Below are 18,725 nucleotides of genomic sequence, written 5' to 3'. Positions count from 1 at the left end.
CTGGTTGAGGAGTTTCTCTTCAATTTCACATTGGCTGTGAGTTTTTATCAGGAATTAGTGTTGTGTTTTGTCATGTTTTTTTCTCTTTTTCTCTGTTATTGTGTGTTTTTCTTCTTATAGTTTGTTAATGAGGTGAATTATATTGATTGACTTTCAGATTTTAATCCAACCTTTCATTCCTGGGATTAACCCTACTTGGTCACGATGTACCATCCATTTTGTATTTTGTTGGATTCTATTTAAATTTTATGTAGAACCTTTGCATCTATGTTAATGACAGGTACTGGCTGTAGTTTTCTCTTAAAAAAAAAAAAGTTTTGTTACTTTCTGTATTAAAGTGATCATGGACTCATAGAATTTGTCCTTCTTTTTCAATTTTTTAGAAAAATTTGGGTAAACCAATTCTTTGAATCTTTGGTTTAATTGACCATTGATGTCATCACAGCCTGGGGTTTTTTCTTTGGGGAGGTTTTTAACTACAAATATGATTTCTTTAATACATACGGATCCATTTAAGTGTTTCTTCTTGAGTGAGCTGTGGTAGTTTGTGTCTTGTAGGAAATTTACGCATTTCATCTCAGTTGTCAAATTTACTGATATACAGTTGTTCATTGTATACCCTTGTTATGCTTTAAATACCTATAGAACATTATTCCTATTATTGATCATTTGGCTCTTTTCTCCCTGCTTCTCCCTTCCGTCCCACATACCAATCTCATTAGAGTTTTATCAATTCTGTTGATCTGAAAGAACTTGCTTTTGGTTTTGTTGATTTTTCTCTTGATTTTATTGCTTTTTTTGTTTCCAATTTCCTTTATTCTTACTCTGATGCTTATTGTTTCCTTCATTCTACTTTTTGTTTTCATGTTTAAAACTATGAAGAAAATGTTTGTGTGTGCACAGGCCTGTGCGTGTAGTCTGTTGACAACATTCTTAAAAGAAATTGTCAGAATTGTCACTTTATGTTGATTGAGATTACATACAAATCCTTGGAACTTTTCCAGAGTTCATCTGAGAGCAATGTTTTATCCTGTGTGTTTAGCATTCTTTAGAAACTGGAGTTTGGAAGAAAAATTACAGCACCATATGTTTGCCCAAATGGCAGACATATGCAGGAGTGAATGATTATTCATGAATGATGACATAACCAGGGCCTTCTTGATGGTCTTAATTCAGGCATGTTTATGTTGGTGATGTTGGGGTTGTGCTCGAGCAGAAGGGCACCACTGAAATGTTAATGCCAAGGTTATTTTCAAAGTGTGGTTTGACTCTAGGATTTAATTATGAGAAAAGATGTTGATATAGCAGGACTCATTTCTCCGCATGGCTGCTGGCATTGGTCCAGTCTAGGGACACTACAGTCCTGTCCCTTCAGTCTTTCTGGCATTCAGAGGCACTAACGTGGTCGAAAGTAGTTCACCTCAGGCCCGTGGAGCTGTTCTGGTGTGTACTGGAGGAGGAGCTCTGTAGCATCGCTTTGGCGGAGTATGGATCTTGGAGAAGAAAGTACAGAGGGGCAGTGGTGCTGTTTCCACAGAGGGGCCTGTGATGCTGGGCACTCATAGCCTCGTGTTTCAGAAATGTCTGTGGTGCTGTTCAGAAACCAATACCTCCAGCAGTCCTCCCTCCCAGTCACACCCCCCTCCGCACACACACAGCCGTTAGGACTCAATTGATTCTCTTGTATCCCAGAGGTTGAGAAATAGTAACCTGTGTAACCTCAGAAAATTTGAGGCCTGGTTTCTCCAGTGTTCTCTAATGTGAAATCATACAGATGATAGTGTCTGTCTGCCTGTGGCACTCACAATCCACCCTGGATTGGGACATACTTTTCCTTTTTTTTTTTTAATTAAGATTTTAAATTTATTTATTCATGAGACACATAGAGAGAGAGGCAGAGACATAGGCAGTGGGAGGAGCAGGCTCCCTGCGGGGAACCCGATGTGGTATTCAATCCCAGGATCCTGGGATCATGACCGAAGCCGAAGGCAGACGCTCATCCACTGAGCTACCCAGGCGTTCCCCTTTTTTTTCTTTTTTCCTTCTTTTGTAATGTTTTCTGGGATTGATTCACTTTTTATCACTGTTTAATTCTAGCTTTGTCAATTCAGATCAAATGCCCAGGGCATTCACATTTCCTTGTGTATGAGCGAGAGGGGCGTGTGTGTTACTGAGTTGGTGAAAATGTGACATTCACTACCGCTCTGTTCTTCTTCCTTGTGGGAATGTGGGAGACCTTTATCTTATTTTCCACATCTCATTGCCGTCGTATTTTCTGGAGTCCAGATTCTATTGAAACTATTGCCTATTCATGGTCAATACACTGAGACCAACATGTATATAGTTTTATAGAATTTTCAGACTATTTCTTGTACAACTGAAACACCTGTGATTGATTTTTTTTTTTTTTTTTAATGATGAGGTTTGCTATGTCAGAGGATGATTTTGGGCAACCACCCATGGCTGTGTCTGCTAGAAGAATGAAGAACGCTTTACCAGTCAGTTGGCTGGCATTTATTTAAAAGTGCCTAAGAGTGTAGCCAGGTTGTTCTACCTTAAAAAAGGAGACAGAGTGTGGTTGGAAACTTGAATCTTAAATAACATACCAGTACTCTGTTGCTGATTACTATTTTAAACGTGTACTGGAGGTGGTGGATTCTGTTCTGCTCTAGACGTGTACGCCAGATTTGCTGCAAACATTTGATTTTTCCCACTGAAATAGGAGGGACAGAGGGGTCTCTTTGTCCTGCTGAAATGATTTTCTCTGTTAGTGTCACCTCTATCACTCAGCGGCAATCTTTACATTAGCCTAAGGTGCTGACATATTCTGCAGGGCTATGTGCTGCTGTCATGTCAGGGTAAATTTGAAGGTCTCATTTCTTCCCCTCACCTGCCACCTTCTTTTCTTCCCTGGCATTCTATTCAGTCCTGAGCAATTAAGGATGATTAGGTGTTAAGATGAAGCAGAATTTGAATAAGCTAATTACTGATTACTCACCCCCAAACTGTGAACTGGATGGATTCACCAGACGTGAAGAACGGAGAAGGGGCCATGCAGTGAAAGATGTAATTACCCTCGGGGAGAATGTTGGTGGCAGGGTGTGGGGCACAGACACAAAGGCTGCATCCCAAAGTCTTGGCTTTTTGTATGTTTGTTTTAAGATTTTATTTATTTATTCATGAGAGACAGAGAGGCAGAGACACAGGCAGAGGGAGAAGCAGGCTCTCCAGGGGGAGCCCAACATGGGACTTGATCCTAGGACCCTGGAATCATGACCTAAGCCAAAGACAGATGCTCAACCACTGAGCCACCTAGGCGTCCCAAGTCTCTGGCTTTTTAAAACATGTATAGGCACAGATATGAGCCCACAGAACCACAGAATATCTGAGCCCAATGGCAGAGAGCAGCTTTAATTTGCTCAAGATACTTCCTTGAGGTATCCTGGGGTTTAACAGTAAATTACCTCCAGGTACAGCAATGCTTGCTGCCTTTTTGGGGACAAATATTCCCTGGGCCACCTTCTAGAAGACCAATGCATGAAAGGATAAAATTTCTTTTCTTTCTTTCTTTTTTTTTTTTTTTTTTTAAATATGGAGAGCCAACCTACTGGTGCAGAGGTGGTGTGTAGTCAGAGATCCCTTTGGGGTGCTGCGGGAAAGTAATGTTTTAAGGTCTCAGATCATGTAAGTCTTTTCTGGTCTCTTCATTTTGACAAATTGTGTTACTCCCCCTCCCCTTTTTAAAGATTTTTTTATTTATTGAGAAAAAGCGAGTATGAGCAGAGGGAATAGCAGAGGGACAGGGAGAAGCAGGTTCCCCCGGAGCAGGGAGCCCGATGTCCCATCCCAGGACCCCAGGATCATGACCTGGGCCGAGGGCAGACGCTTCACCGACTGAGCCACCTAGGTGCCCCTCATTACTTCTCCTTTTAATGTAAACACTTTGGAAGACAGATGATTATTTTTAATGTAGCTAATTTTAGGACAGCCTAAAACAAAGCTAAAAACCACTTCGTTAATCCAATTGGCAAGCTGCACATTAAGTGTAGTGTGCCCCCTTCATATTTTTGTACAAGTTAAATACAAGCAGGAAGTAAACATGGGAGGTTCTTTTGATGCAGTGAAAATCCAAGGGGATTGCATTTGGCATGAATATTTTTGAGATCCAAGATAACAGCATTTTTTTTTTAAAGTGGAGTTGATTCTTTTTATTTGAATAAACAACCTGTTGTGCTTTGCGACCTGCCCCTTTTTCAGGTTGACCTATACATATTTTCAACTATATGTTGACATGCAGCTAGTTGACACTAGCTTTGTGACCTCTGTGTCAACTTTTTTGGTGGTAAGCTTTGGACATTTCTCAGCAGTTAATTAGAATGATTATTTATTTATTTATTTATTTATTTATTATTATTTATTTATTTATTTTAAAAGAGTGGCAGAGACATAGGTAGAGAGAGAATCAGGCTCCCTATGGGGAACCCGATGTGGGACTCTACCCCAGGACCCTGGGAGGATCATGACCTGAGCCAAAGGCAGATGCTCAATCACTGAGTCACCCAGGTGCCAACTGGAATGATTCTTTGTCTAGCCCTGAACATTATGACCTTGTTCCTGTCAGATAATCCTTTCCAAGAATTCTCTCTTTTTAGAGGAGTTGAAATGTTTATAAGCATTTTATTTTTCTTTTGTTGCCAGGCAAAAGGTTTTAATAGTTCATTTAAACATCTCATAAGGGGTCTTGTTTTTTAAAAAAAGGGGTCTTGTCCAAAAAAAAAAAAAAAAAAAACCAAAACAGTGATGATGAGATTGCCCTCAGCTACTCACTGAAGGGGGTATACTTACTAACTCTGGAGAGTAGGGATATATAAGAGACTTGATAAGACCGTGTCTCCAGACAAAATCTTGGTAAAAGGAGAGATCCTGTGTGAATGTGAATATCCTGTCTCCCTCACACAGGAGGAGGGGGAGTCTATTTGAATTTTGCTTTTGGAAACACTTGTTCCAGTTTCTGGATGTTTCTGACAACTGTTCCACCCTCTACCCAAACAGTTCCTCAGGTCTTAACTGAGAGTACGGTTTTAAGGAAGTGGTCCTTAAAAAGCTGGTATTGTATCGGTATAGGTCAGCATGAATGTGAAAATATATATATTCATATATATATATATACAGATACATATACACATACGTATATACATATATATATATCATTTACACAATGTAAAACCAAAGATTCAAGGAATTGGACTGATTATTAAGCAGTGTCCAACTCGGTTCTTGCAGATGGTGGTCGAAACTGAGAAGTACAGCATCTCCATGAAGATGGCGTCGCCCGAGGATGTGAGCGAAGTGCTGGCTCACATTGGCACCTGTCTGCGGAGGATATTTCCCGGCCTCTCCCCAGTGTGAGTGCTGGGGGGTTGTGTCGGGGAGGAAGGGTGAGGAAAGCAGAGAACTTCCTCCTCAGGCTGGTGAATGTGAATATACCTTCCAATAGCCCCTTCCCTCAGGGCCTCGCTCATGCTTCCATCTTCGCTTCAACGTTCAATAGCAAACCCTCCCTTGGGTCTTTGTGGTTTAAATCTGAGATTCTCCATGGGGCTCTGCCTCATTCTCTACTTTCAAGACTTGAGCCATGAAGGGTTTGGCCATCCTTTAGACTCTACTCATGACACTGAAACCTTTGTGACAGAACTTGGGGTGTACCCTCGTGTGACTTCTTATGGCTGGTAGGGGAGTACCAAGGGGCTCAGGTCTAGCATTCATGAAGAATGCCAGGCTTCATTTTCCTTTTTTTTTTTCCTCTGAGTTTTCTGAAACATGTGTTAGGAATATTAGTAAATTGTCACTGTGCCTGCCCTCATGTTTTTCTTTTGTTAAGCGCCTTTCATTAGGATTATGTGCTTGGGTGACAGTTTGTCCTTAGGGAACGTGTTGAGTTGTTGGAAGGGGGGGGTTGGATTGGATGAGGTAAAAAAGCAGAAGGATCCTTATGTCCAAAAGCTCCCTAAATTAATAGTCCAGAGTGAAGATACCTTCCTGCTGGAAGGAGATGGTACAGAGATCATAAAAATTCCTTTCCCTGCTACTCACCCTGTGCAAGGAGGCCATGAAGCCTCACAGAGACACGTGGATGATGCTTAACTGTGTGCCTTGCTTGGTGAGAGCGGCAGGGAAATTTTGGAGACTTGCCCTTCATGGAACATGTTACTCTGATGCTCCGCCTATAAAGTAAGAGGCAAAGCAGGAAAACCTAGCCTGTGTCTTTCAAGCCTTGGGTGCCTGTAGGTGGCTCATTGGACGTAGTAACTTCCATCTGGTCTCGGGCTTTCTGAGACCTGCTAGTTTCTTCTAACAGCTCTGCCCTGGACTCTCTCTTTTTTTTTTTTTTTTTTTTGCCATATGCTAGCATGGAGGGCGGCCCATGCTTTCTGGCTGTTCACCCAGGCCTTCCTCCTCTCTGCAGCCTTGGGCTCCCTTTGCTCCTCTGAGTCTCTGGCGAGCTGGTTGCTCAGGGATTAGAGCATCCCCTGGCCTCATTCCCATGGCATGGAAGAGATGAGCGGGGGCTGCCCCTCCTTCCTGCCTGGCTGGAATGTCTAGGTATGAAGTCCCTTAAAGGCAAGCTGTTGGGGCATCTATCTGGCCACACCCACTCTCGTGTCTGTGCAGGAGAGGTGCAGGTGGGCAAGGGTGTGGGATGAAGTGAGGAGTGATGAGTGGCAGCGAGGGGGAAATACTCAACATCCTTAGAGCCACCAGAGAACTATCTGGGGTGATCATGAGTTAGCAGTCACTACAGCTCATTCTCCCTCAATGATGTTAGTCGTGTGACATTGCATGAGAGTCTCCTTAGAGCACACTTCCTCTCATTCTGAGTTAACACTGATGAGATAAGCACATTATTAACCACAGCCTATTTATCCAGGGCTTATATGATCCTCAGAGAAATATTTAAAGAACTGCTTTCTTTAAAGTGCAGTTTTATTTGCCTAATATTCTAGGCATTTTGAGGGAATTGTCAGTTGTGTTCTGGGTTTGGATTCTACTATTTTTCCTTCTCAGAGAAAATTGTCTAAGGATGATGTTTTCACTCTTCTCCATTTAACGTCTTGTTAGAAGGTTTAGGCAGCAAGTATTAATCAAGCATGACATAATGAGCTCTGTTTCCAGGGAAGCCACCGCTACATATAGGCGAGTTTCTAAGTCCGTGACCTCCATGTAAGATGTGAGCCTCATCTTCACTTCTGTCACTGGCTGCGTTGCATAGGGATGACCCCAGCAGCACCTCACACAGGATGTGGCCTGTAAACTTAGCAGCTTTACCTCCAAGCCTATCTGGATTTGACATTCTGTCTCAGTTAGTGGCTTGTCATTTACATAGTCTCTTGTCCTTAACTCACACACGTCATTAATTGCCAAACTCCTTTCATGCGTATCTCCTGGTCTGGTACTCATCTGGCTTGTCGCTTCCACTGCCTTGGTTCAGAGGCTCTCACTGTCCCAGGGCCACACTGTCCTGCCAATGTCTCTGTCTTCAGTCCTCCTCCTCACAACTGGTTTTCTTCGCAGTCACCAGAATTATCCAGTAGCTTCTATGCCATGTAGCCTGGTGTAGCAGACCACTGACGTCTGGCCCCATGGTCCGGCCTGTGTTTGGTGCTTTCATACACATTATTAATCTAGACAGACTCCCCCTCCAAACGACATAGCCCAGATCTCTAAAGAGTTTCTTTATTCATGTGTCCATAAAGCTTTGTGATCACTTCCTTTGCTAGCACCTATCATGTTGTGTTACAATTGTTTCTTTGCACACTTACACAGTCAGTGGGTGTTTATTGAGTTTCTGCTGCAGATGGCAGGGTGCTAAGTGTTGGGGCCCTGGGAAATGTGGAATTTACACCGGGAAGTTGCATTAATAAAGTAAGTGTAAATTTGAGTAAATGTTTACAATGATTGTCCATACAGGACTAATAGAAAGAATAAAATCCTGTCTGCAGGGGTCTCCATGTGGCCGTGATACCTTGAACAACTCCCCCTGGAAGACAAAGAGCCTGAACTGAAGAGGGCAGACAGCCTTTCTTTCTCAGACCTGTTCATGCTGTCTCGCCTGCCTAGGGTTGGTGTCTTTGAGGAACTGAGAGAGAACCTGGTGGCTGGAGTCTGGGAATGAGCAGAATGCAGGTGGGAGGGGATAACTGGCATGAGATGAGGCTGGAAGCATAGGTGCTGGTCAGTGTACATAGATCCTCATGGGGAAGAGTTTGTAGTTTAGTGCTGGCTCACTAGGAAGCCACTGTCACATGCAAGTAGGGATGTGACATGATCCCTTACATGGTTTATAGCATTTATTTTTGCTGCTAGAGAGAGAGGGAAGTGGGAAGGGGAAGAGCAGGAGCGGGGAGCTGGTTAGAACATAGGCCATGATCTAGGGGAGTGATGGCTATGGCTAGGAGTAGGGCAGTGACGTTAGAGATAAGGGAGGTGGAAGATAGAAGAGTTATTGTAGGTACAGGGACTGACTCATGGATTTGGTATGTGGGTGACAGCAGGACCAAGGATGACTCCTAGCTTTCTAGGGGAAAGGTCTAGGTCTGGAGACATAGCCAGTGTGGGAATCATTAGTGTAGAGAGTCTTGCATGCACGACTGTTTTTAGATCATCCAGAGAGAGATATGCACCTAGAAGAGAAAGTGTCTTGTCAGTGAGGACAAGTGAAAGAGGAAGAACCACGAAGAGAGTGTCGGGACAGGATTCCAGTGGGAGACCAGGGCCTGGGAGAATTTCTGAAGCAGGGAGTGATGACTGCAGAATGATTGGGTGTCAAATGAGCTGAGAGAAGAGGGCTGCTGGTGAACTGGCCGTGGTGAAGGCACTGGTGGCTTTGACTGGAGCAGTCCCAGGGTTCTGGTGGGGAGAGGCGGGCCATCTTGCTTGTGGGATGAACTCCGAAGGGAGGAAGTAGATGTGTACGTGTGGGAAACTTCTTAGAGACATTTAGCTACCAAGGGGAACTGATAAATGGGAGGTAGCTAAAGAGGTAGGAGGAATTACAGGGAGTTTTTGTTTGCATTCAGAATGGGAGATACTAAAGCGCATGGCTATAATGAGGGGAGTGCTCCAGTAAAAGAGAGAGAAAGAGAGAGAGAGAGAGAGAGTGAGCGAGTGAGCACAAGAGATTGTTGCTGGAAATGGTGGTAGTAAATCCACACTATCCTTGAGAAGGTAAGAGGGACACAGAATGCATACCACATACTTGAGCTTCCTTCTAGGCCAGGAGCTACTCGAGCGAAGTCTGCATTTTTATTCATTTTAAATCCCTAGTCCTTGGTACATAGTACATCCTCACTGAGGTTTTTTATGCTTACCATGTGCCCTATGCATCATTGGGCGATGTGACCCAGGAGCACATGGAGTTTGGAAGACCATGGCCCTGCCCTCCATCCACAGGTGTGGGGGCTGAGGTGACATGGAGCAGATGAGACAGTGAGTGCCTGGGCAGGTGGTGGCTGGGTGCAGGCTGGGTGTGTGGAGCTCCACCTGAGAAGCAGGGAGAGGATTCAGAGGCAGTTCAGATGAAGCCACCGATGTGCAAAAAGGCATGGATTGTAACTGAGAACTTGACTTGGCAGAGAATTTAAAGAATGTAAATGTACCTGGCTTTTATTTTGCTCTCCTACCCACTGTGCGTCGTTAGCTTGTCAAAATAAACCTGTAATATTTTGTGATTTGCATGTTCTGCTTTACTCTGGAAGTTCCTTAGATTGTATTACATAATTTTAGCAGGGGAAATGGATGATTATGTTGGTGCTGGTTATCGATTGGCGGGGGTGAGGGGGGCAGGTGGAGAGGTGGGTGATTATATCCTTTCTTCTCCATCCCTTGTCTTGTGTGCCTTGTTAGATTGGTCAGTAAATAATGGAGAATGTGCAAAATAAAATATGTCTCCGGAATGTCCTACATCCACTTATAGTAAGTTGAAGAATATAAAACTGTATTTGATACAACACTGTATGTTAACTAACTGGAATTGAAATAAAAACTTAGGAAAGAAACTATATTTGGAATCCTTAACCTGGTTTGAGTCATTTGTCTCATCAGATGTATTACCTGAACCTGTGGTGGGGACCTTGGGTCCCTGGCCCTCATCGTCTTGTCTCCTTCCCTGCTTGGGGCTCTCCTAGTAGAGGCAGATGGACAGGGGAGTATCTGATGAGTGTATATCAGGAACCAGGACAATCCGGAGGATACACGCAGCCTGGGCAGCCCTTGGTTCAGATCATAAGTTCTTGGATAGTCCCAAGTTTGACTATATATGAATGAAACTTATCTGCAAAGATCTGAATTTCTGGTTTTACCCAAATATAATTGTGAAATTACATCCATGATCAAAATCAAATATAGAAACAGGGTATAAATAATATACAAAGTATAATCAGTCTTCCTGATGACAGTCCAGAGAATGCAGATAGGAAAAAAATGAAGAATTTTAATTAAAGTCAATAGTCACACCAGTGTCCACTCTTTACCACTCCCCCACCATATGTATATGTTAGGGTATTTATCACTTCCTCTCTCTTTCCCTTACAAAATGACATCTACCCTCCTCCCATTAAATAAGGAAAATTTATTTCAAAATATAGAGGGAATTTAAAGATGCAAGAAGAAAATTTAAGTTAAATTTAAAAATCAGATCTCCGTTCGCATTGTGCTGTGACTGCTCTCATCCCTATGCTATGCGAAACTGAGTGTCTTTGGAGGCCTGGCCTTTGAGACAGTGATATTAAGGAAGCTAGGGAAATGTTTGTAAGTAAATGTTGTTTAATCTGTTTTCCCAGAGGTGTCTGCATTGTAGTTTCTCTTCAAAAAGCGGTTTTGTGTGATAGCCTTCAGCTTTTCTAATATTGAGACCCTTGGTTGTTCTCCAAAACCAAGCTAGATTTTTTTTTTTAACGTCAAATTAAGTCATCAGGACACAGTAGAATTCATTTAGAAAATGTTCATTAAAGGACTTCCTCAGGCATGCATACAGGAGTGAAATGTTTCCTGCTCTCTAAAAGTTTATAGGCTACAGGCAGTATAAGAAAGTTCCATGGGTAATAGGAGAGAGAGAATCCTCAGATTTCAGAGAAAGGAAAGTCACATTTAACTGGAGACACCGGGAAAATAATGTATGATTTGTATTTGCTTTCTGCTTTTTTTTTGAGAGAGGGGATTTTGAGAGGATGGTGGGTCTGGTAGAGTTCTGCGGGGAAATGGCAGGAGCAGGTGCCTGTGGGAGACAGCTGCCTGCCTAATGTAGCTGGAATTGGGAGCCTGCAGATGTCACTGTGAGCAAACGCCTCAAGGATGGGTACTGGGGAGCTAATGAAAAGGCTTTTGAACGTTAGAGTAAAATGTTAGTTCTGCTTCAGGAAGAAACAGTCCTTGGTTTTGCATTATGAACAGGTATGGGGAGAGCCTTGAGGTACAGCTGCAAGGTGTAAGGTTGTCAGGATACTTTAGTGGGGTTGAGATCCTAGGCAAGTTAACTCACTTCTCCATGCCTCAGTGTCCTCATCTGTAAAATGGGAATAATGCTGTTAATGCAGGTAAGGCTTAAATTAGCTAAACTGCTTTGGCAGTATTCCAGAAGTTTTATCTGTAGTACAGGTTGTTGTGGTCAGTTACCCAATGGCCCCAGAGGAAAGCCTGTACCATCCAAAAGGACATTGGTGGTGTTTGTAGGGAGCTTCTTTGAAGTTTGATATATATATTTTTTATTATATGTTTTCACAGAAGCTGAATGCATTTCTCTGATTTTATTGTTGTTGTTAAATATACCTAATAGCATCCTTTTTGGGGGACAGAATGGTAGCCTTCTAACATGATTTTTTTTCCCTTAGGATTTCCGCAGGCTGAATTCTTCTGTCATACATGTGACACATTTGAAAGTTGCCTGAGTATTAGTGTCCGCGTATTAGGACAAGCTTTCTTTGATACCATAATAAAAATGGTATTGCAGATCCCGGTATAGGAAGTCAAAGCCAATTGAGGTAGGTAGGTGAGGTTATTGTGAAGAAAAAAAATAGGAGTTTCTGTAAAAACAAAAGAAGGGTGCTTATAGTCTGTTCAATTGTCTAAAGTGGAGGCAGCATTTAGTTGGGGTGTGGTTCCCGTCAGTAAAACCTGTGTGGTTCTGGAGAAAACTTCCTTATTGCGTAGGAGCTTTGAAATTGAATTTTAAATAAAGCAATTAAGTGGATTAAAAGAATTTACAGCTTTTCCGGGTCAACAATTTAAGCCCAAGATTTGCACAGAGAGCTGGCATGCTGGTCATCTGGTTCGCTGTCTTCCTGGGCCTTTTTGTAAATTAGACTCATGTGATGCAGATGTGCTTGATCCATCTATGCAGTAGTGCCTGCGAGTGAGCCGTGGGCTTTGTCTGTTCGCTAGGATTTTGGTTAACCTGTCATGACATGTATTCTGACAGCAAATCCTTGGCGTCTGTCTGTCTGCATGACACTCTCTCCCCCTGTGTATGTATGAGCTGTGCCCTGTGGGTGCGCACGTGGACTTCTTGCCACTGTTTAGCTACAGGCAGAAAACAATGGGGATCAGCGGTGGGATCTCCCCTCTAACCCATTTATTGTTTCTGAGCATGTGTTAGAGCACGTGAACGCTTCCCACCTTCTGGAAGTTTAGTTCTTCTAACTTTATCTCTTACGGAAATAAGTGCACCTGTTTCATGAGACGTCTTCAGTTCCTGAAATCTAAGTTTGTCCTAGTTCCTGGCAAAGGCAAGAGGAGAACTGTCACAGAGCAGGGCTGCTTGGGAAAGCTCAGACTGATAACTTCCAAGAGGGGTTTTGGAGGTCAAGGGGCAGCAGCTGCACACACGTCTATACTGGCTGCTGCTTCTCTCGCTCTGCAGCTGACTTGTCCTTACCCCTGAACAGGAATGTCTGGTGTTGTTTTGGGAGCAAAATTGAGGCTTTAGTTTCTGACTCAGCCCTGAGGAGTCCCTATAATCCTAGACTGCCACCTTCCTATACTTGATTCCACTAGCTTCCTGCCAAAGATTTTTGCCTTATTTTCTTCCTGCTTTTGACTAACTTCACTTCATGCTGTGTGTCATTGAAACAGCATGCCGTGCAGTCCTGCTGAAATGAAGCAAGAATCATAGAACACAAATGTGAGCTCAGATGAAGTCCGACCCCAATGTCCTTCAGTGCATCCAAAGTTCACTTAATCTAGCTGTGTCAGCGCTTGGGGCAGCTTCTGACCGCTCTGGTCTCTCGTTGCATGTCTTGTAGCCAGAAAATAATGCCACTACAGTTCTAGAAGGGTAGTGTTGAACCTAGATGAGCCATTCCAAATGGCTAGATTCTGTAATATCCCTTTCAGTGTGAATGTCTTCTTAAACCCATGGTTACTCCCAAATTGAGAACTTTTAGGATAATGGGGCTTAATCATAGGTAGTTTCAGGTGAAACAGAAAAATCGTGCTGCATTTGCAGACCTCATGCATTTATCTAAGAATTTGAAGGAACTCGTGACAATTGACATCTGTTGGTTGTACGTGATTATGCTTCCATCATAAAAATTGCAAAGTAGAAATATTTTCAGTGCTAGTAGAACATTAGTATTTAAACACTTTGTTATGTATTTGAGGTTTCGTTTAAGCATAGAACAAGCACATCTTATCTGGCATCTGTCCAGTGAGAAAACGGAGCTACCTGGAAACATTGCCTGCCAATACTCTACATGGGGATTGAGATTCATCATGATGACTTGAGAACATTATATGTAGCAAAAGTGTTTTTAAATCATTAAAGGAAGATGAAAATATTTTCGATATAACAGGATCTTAACTCCGCCAACTTTGCACCCAGGTCCCCCTGTGATCACGGGTGCCTCTGACCCTCTGTTACCCTTCCTCGAAGTCTATATGACCTCCTCTACCCCCTACTTTGAGGGCTGCTCCCAGACCCCGGCACCTCATGGAACAGCATCTTCTTGGGTGACATCACAATTTGCTCATCTTGCTCTGACCACAGCCCTTCCACTTTTCTCTCCCTGGAAGGAGCAGTGCTTGGATCTTTTCAGGGCCTCCCAACCCTCCATCCCTTGGCTTCCCTCCTCCTTTCCCAAGCGCCCAGCCTGCTGTGTCCGACCCTCCAGCTGGGCGCTGGCAGTACCCTCAGGTCCGTCTGTCCCGCTGTTCTTCTGGCTCGCCTGCCTGGAGAGCTTGTGGCCCCACCACGCGCACCAGCTGCCCCCTTTGGCCACAGGTCTGGGCTGCAGAGAGTGACAGGATAGAGTCCCCCAGCTGGTCCACGTGGGGCCACCAGAAGCTCATGACCTTCACTCTCATGGGGCTCTTACCAGTCCTGTGGGCTTCTGTTTAATTCCAAGTTACTTATCTGTTTCCAATGTCTGCCTCCCCATCCTCGCCTTCCAGATAGTCCTCTCCAGTACCTGTCTGTCTTGTGCACCTGCAGGCTTTCCGTGGCTCTTCATTGCCCTGAGAATAAGATCCAAACTGTGTAATTTCACCTTGGAGCCTGTAACCTGGTTCCTCTTTAGTTCCCTGGACTCTGTTTCCCCTTCCCTGTCACATGGCATTTACTGGCCACTTTGAACTATGTGTCGTTTCTGGAAGTGATCACAAGCCTTCTCACCTCCATGAAATTGCCATCCCTTTATCTGGAACACCTTCCCTGGCTCCTGGTCTCCCCCCTTACCCTCACCCCAGATTAAGTCTGTCTTCCTCTTCAGGGTTTAGCATAGCTGGGTGATGTACTGAAGACCGTTCCCAAACTCCCTACTCCTCCATTGCTCTCCTACCAGAGAATTAGTGTCCTCTCTGCTGTCCCCCTACCCCATGCTTCTCCTGTATTAAGACTTTTCCTTTTATGCTGCCTACTTATTTGTCTGGTTCTCATGCTAGACTGCTCACTGGGGACACAGGGACAATACCTATTTTGTTCACTGCTGTATGCTTAGTACCTGGTAGCTGCTCTTGCCGCACTTGTAGATGTTTAATAAAAATTTGGGGGTGAATTAATGGATTCATAAGTTGCTCATTACATGATGATTGTGTGGTGTACCTATGAGAGCATCGGCTAACATCTGACTTTACCAGGCATCAGAGATTGTTTTAATCACTTCATAGGTATTAATTTCTTTCTTTTTCACAATTACGGTAGGTCCTCCTACTTTGCTAGTTCTATGAATAATGAAATTTTGGACGTGGTTGGCTGTGCTTGTAACCACTAACCTGTCCTGCTTCTCCATGTGCGGGCAGGACTCTGTTAGCTCTGCATGAGAATGGGGGCTGGGTGTGCTCCCCAGCCCAGAGGAGCTGTGGTCATAGGAGGGAAAGAGGTAGTAAAAGGAGCATACTCTCCCATGATGGACATTCAAATGGGGTATTATGGAAAGAGGAGATTTATATTTTAATTTTTGGAAAGTTAATGATTTATATTTAGTATACACATAATCTAATAATTAAATAGAACACACTGTTTTCTAACTATTCTAATACAATCAAATGTTACAAAACAAGTAAATAACATAGAGATGATTTACATTGCTGGGTAATACCCTACGCTTACAAAAGGGAGCTAAATAAAGAAGTTTATTATTAAGTTCCTGTAGATTTCCAGCTTCTTAGTACTCAAAAAATGGAATTATGTTTACCAAAATTGAAGTGGTGCCCATCTTTGATTTTAAAAAAGGCATATCAAAAAACAAAAAAATAAAAAAGGCATATCACCAAATAGATTTCTGTGTGCTGTGCAAAAAACTGAATTTTTGAAATTTATTGTTACTGTTGATCTTATAGGCGAATCATGAAAAAAGTCTCCATGGAGCCATCTGAGCGACTGGCCAGTCTCCAGGCTCTGTGGGACAGCCAGACTGTGGCCGAGCAAGGCCCCTGTGGTGAGCATGCATTTTAAAACCAAATTAGAAATGGCTCCATAGATGTCCCCCTGCCAGGAAGTTACGTCTATTCCTAGTATGCTACTGTAAAGGTACAATTAGTTTTAAGGTATAATTAGTACCGCACAGACTTTAGCTTGGTGGACAAAAGTCCTATATTTAAGCTGTATTGCGTGCTGCTATGTACTTACTATAGAACGGGGGGGTGGGGGGGAGCCTTTGCTGTCTTCCCAAACAGAAAGAATAATCAGCATTGTCAACATCGGCCATATTTCAACTTTTAAATTTTAACTTAAGATAAATCAGTTAGTTGAAAACCTGTCACATTTCTGTCCTGTGTTTCAGGTGGATTTTCTCAGATGTATGCCTGTGTTTGTGACTGGCTTGGATTTTCATACAGAGAAGAAGTACAATGGGTAAGTGTATCTGTGTGCAGACGTGTGTGCGTGCACACACACACACTCCTGGAGAATATTCCAATGTTTGACTGTCTTTCTTTCTTTCTTTCTTTCTTTCTTTCTTTCTTTCTTTCTTTCTTTCTTTCTTTCTGTCTTTCTCTCCCCCTCCCCCACCGTTCATTTTTTGCTTAAATCTTCCTTTCTCAGAAAATGTGAAAAATCTGTATCATTATCTAATTCTCTTTGTATTCCTCTTCTCTGATCATCTATGTGGACTATTCACATGATTGAATTATATTTCTGACAGGATGTGGATACAATTTATCTGACACAAGACACCAGGGAATTGAATTTACAAGACTTCAGTCATCTTGACCACAGGTAGGCTACTTCCATCTTTCCTTCCTTTTATAGCTAATTCTGCTTTTAGAACCTTACTTCTCTGTTGGTGCTTATGGACATAATGTGATCTCCAGAAAACCTTGTTAGAAGGGAAATCAGGAGAATCTAAGACTGTCTGAATTTGGCCTTTCAAGTAATAGTTTCAGATATGTTCATTTGGGAATGAAGTGCATGTGTATACATCAAATCCAGAATTTGTAGTTAGAAACTCTGGAAACAATATAGTTCTTAAGCCCTTGTACCAGTCCACAAGTCTATTTGATCATCTGCCCTGTATATATGATATAGTATTATTTTCCTAATTGCCATTAGAACATTCTTCTAGGAGAAAATTTTATGTTGCAGTTCTAAGAAATGACTTTTAGTTTCTAATTTCTTCATGAATTGGGGATTGCTAGGGTATTATATGTTTATATGCTGGTGGAAGTCAGTGTGCCAATATCTGCCTTGTGATAATGATAGTGAAACTGTGAACCGTGTTGCACACTATTTAAGAGACTGGTAGGTTTTAAGATCTTGACTGTCATGCATTTAAGGCTGTGACTAGTGTGATCAGGCCCCAAAGAAGGCTTTTCATTCAATCTGTGAAGTTCTTTTGCTTCCTGATGTAGTTGTGCAGTACCCCAGTGTGTTTGCTGGTAGTTTATCCTGTGTATCCCCATCTCCACCACCCTGGTTGTGCTGCTACTTATTTTAAGTGACAGGTATTAGCTGTTCCCAGTGAACCTCAGCCTGAGGAACCTTCCCTCCCTGTTTGGACTTGAGAGAGAGGATCCTGGGATTCTGGCTGTACCTTTTTTTGCCATTTGGACAGCTGGAATTGCAGACAGTAATTGCCTGTGTTTCCTCTGTCGCTCATGAAAAAGTGAACTGAGAAACAGAGAAAAAAATTGCTCTGGGGGTTTTTAATGATCAAAATAGAAAATTGTATGTAGGGCAGCCCGGATGGCTCAGCAGTTTAGTGCCGCCTTCAGCCCAGGGCTTGATCCTGGAGACCTGGGTTCGAGTCCCACATCGGGCTCCCAGTGCATGGAGCCTGCTTCTCCCTCTGCCTGTGTCTCTGCCTCTCTCTCTCTCTCTCTCTCTCTCTCTCTCTGTCTCATGAATAAATAAATAAAATATTTGGGAAAAAAAATCTCTTAAAAAAAAAAAAAGAAAATTGCACATAGAATAAGAAGAGTGGGTAGTCCTGCTGTATCAGATCACAATGTCTGGTCCTGGGATCCTTTTACAGTTCTTGAAAACGGTTGAGCTTTTGTTTGTGTGGGTTGAATCTTTTGGTACTCAACATATTAGAAATTAAAATGAAAATTAAAAATATTTATTAATTCATTTAAAAATGTTAATGAACCTATTATGTGCTAATACATACAGGTACCATTTTTATGAAAAATATTTTCCAACACGCAAAAGAAGTCAGCCAGAAGAGTGCATTAGTTTACCTTTTTGCTGATCTCTTTAACTTCTGAATTAATAGAAGGCTGCCAGATTCAGTGTCTGCTTCTGCACTCACTCTGTTGTGATACGTGGCAATGATTGAAGTAAATTAAGAAAATCCAGATTTAAGCAGATACGTAGTTAGAAAAGGGAAGAGTTTTTTTTTTTAAGATTTTATTTATTTATTTATTAGAGAGAGAGAGAGAGCGAGAGCATACAAGTAGGGGGAGCGACAGGCAGAGGAGAGGAAGAAGAGCATCTCAGGGTTTCCGAGGGGTACACAGACCGTGAGCAGAGTGGTGACACTGTGTGGGGCAACTTGAGGTGTGTCTCTCACTTTCTTTGTTACCTCCTTAACGATTTTTACACCATTAATAGGTTATTCACAGTGGCAGTGCTAAATTTTCCAGCTGATCCCCTGTACTTAATTTGGTGATTAATCTATCAGCAGAGAGAAACTGTATCTAGGGAAGCTACTAATAAATACAGTTACTTGAAATATGTAGAAATAGGTAGAATCTTTTTTTTTCTTTCTTTTTTTTTTTAAGATTTTATTTATTTA

The 18,725-nt window shown here is 42.6% G+C and overlaps 1 protein-coding gene across 3 annotated transcripts in view; it reads left to right on the top strand.

Moving 5' to 3' along the window:
* Positions 1–18,725, top strand: part of CARMIL1 (capping protein regulator and myosin 1 linker 1) — a 325,852-nt gene that overhangs the window by 131,582 nt on the left and 175,545 nt on the right. For all 3 annotated transcript variants that reach the window (XM_055322435.1, XM_055322434.1, XM_055322433.1), the window contains exons 5-8: positions 5,284–5,405; positions 15,829–15,926; positions 16,272–16,342; positions 16,632–16,705. In XM_055322435.1, coding sequence (XP_055178410.1) covers positions 5,284–5,405; positions 15,829–15,926; positions 16,272–16,342; positions 16,632–16,705 — 365 coding nt within the window. The remainder of the gene's footprint in view (positions 1–5,283; positions 5,406–15,828; positions 15,927–16,271; positions 16,343–16,631; positions 16,706–18,725) is intronic.

This window comes from Nyctereutes procyonoides, unplaced genomic scaffold (genome assembly GCF_905146905.1).
Source record: "Nyctereutes procyonoides isolate TBG_1078 unplaced genomic scaffold, NYPRO_anot_genome, whole genome shotgun sequence".
In the NCBI taxonomy this organism is placed as follows: Eukaryota; Metazoa; Chordata; class Mammalia; order Carnivora; family Canidae; genus Nyctereutes; species Nyctereutes procyonoides.
Note: the sequence above shows the minus strand (reverse complement) of the source record. Positions and strands in the feature narration are given on the sequence as shown.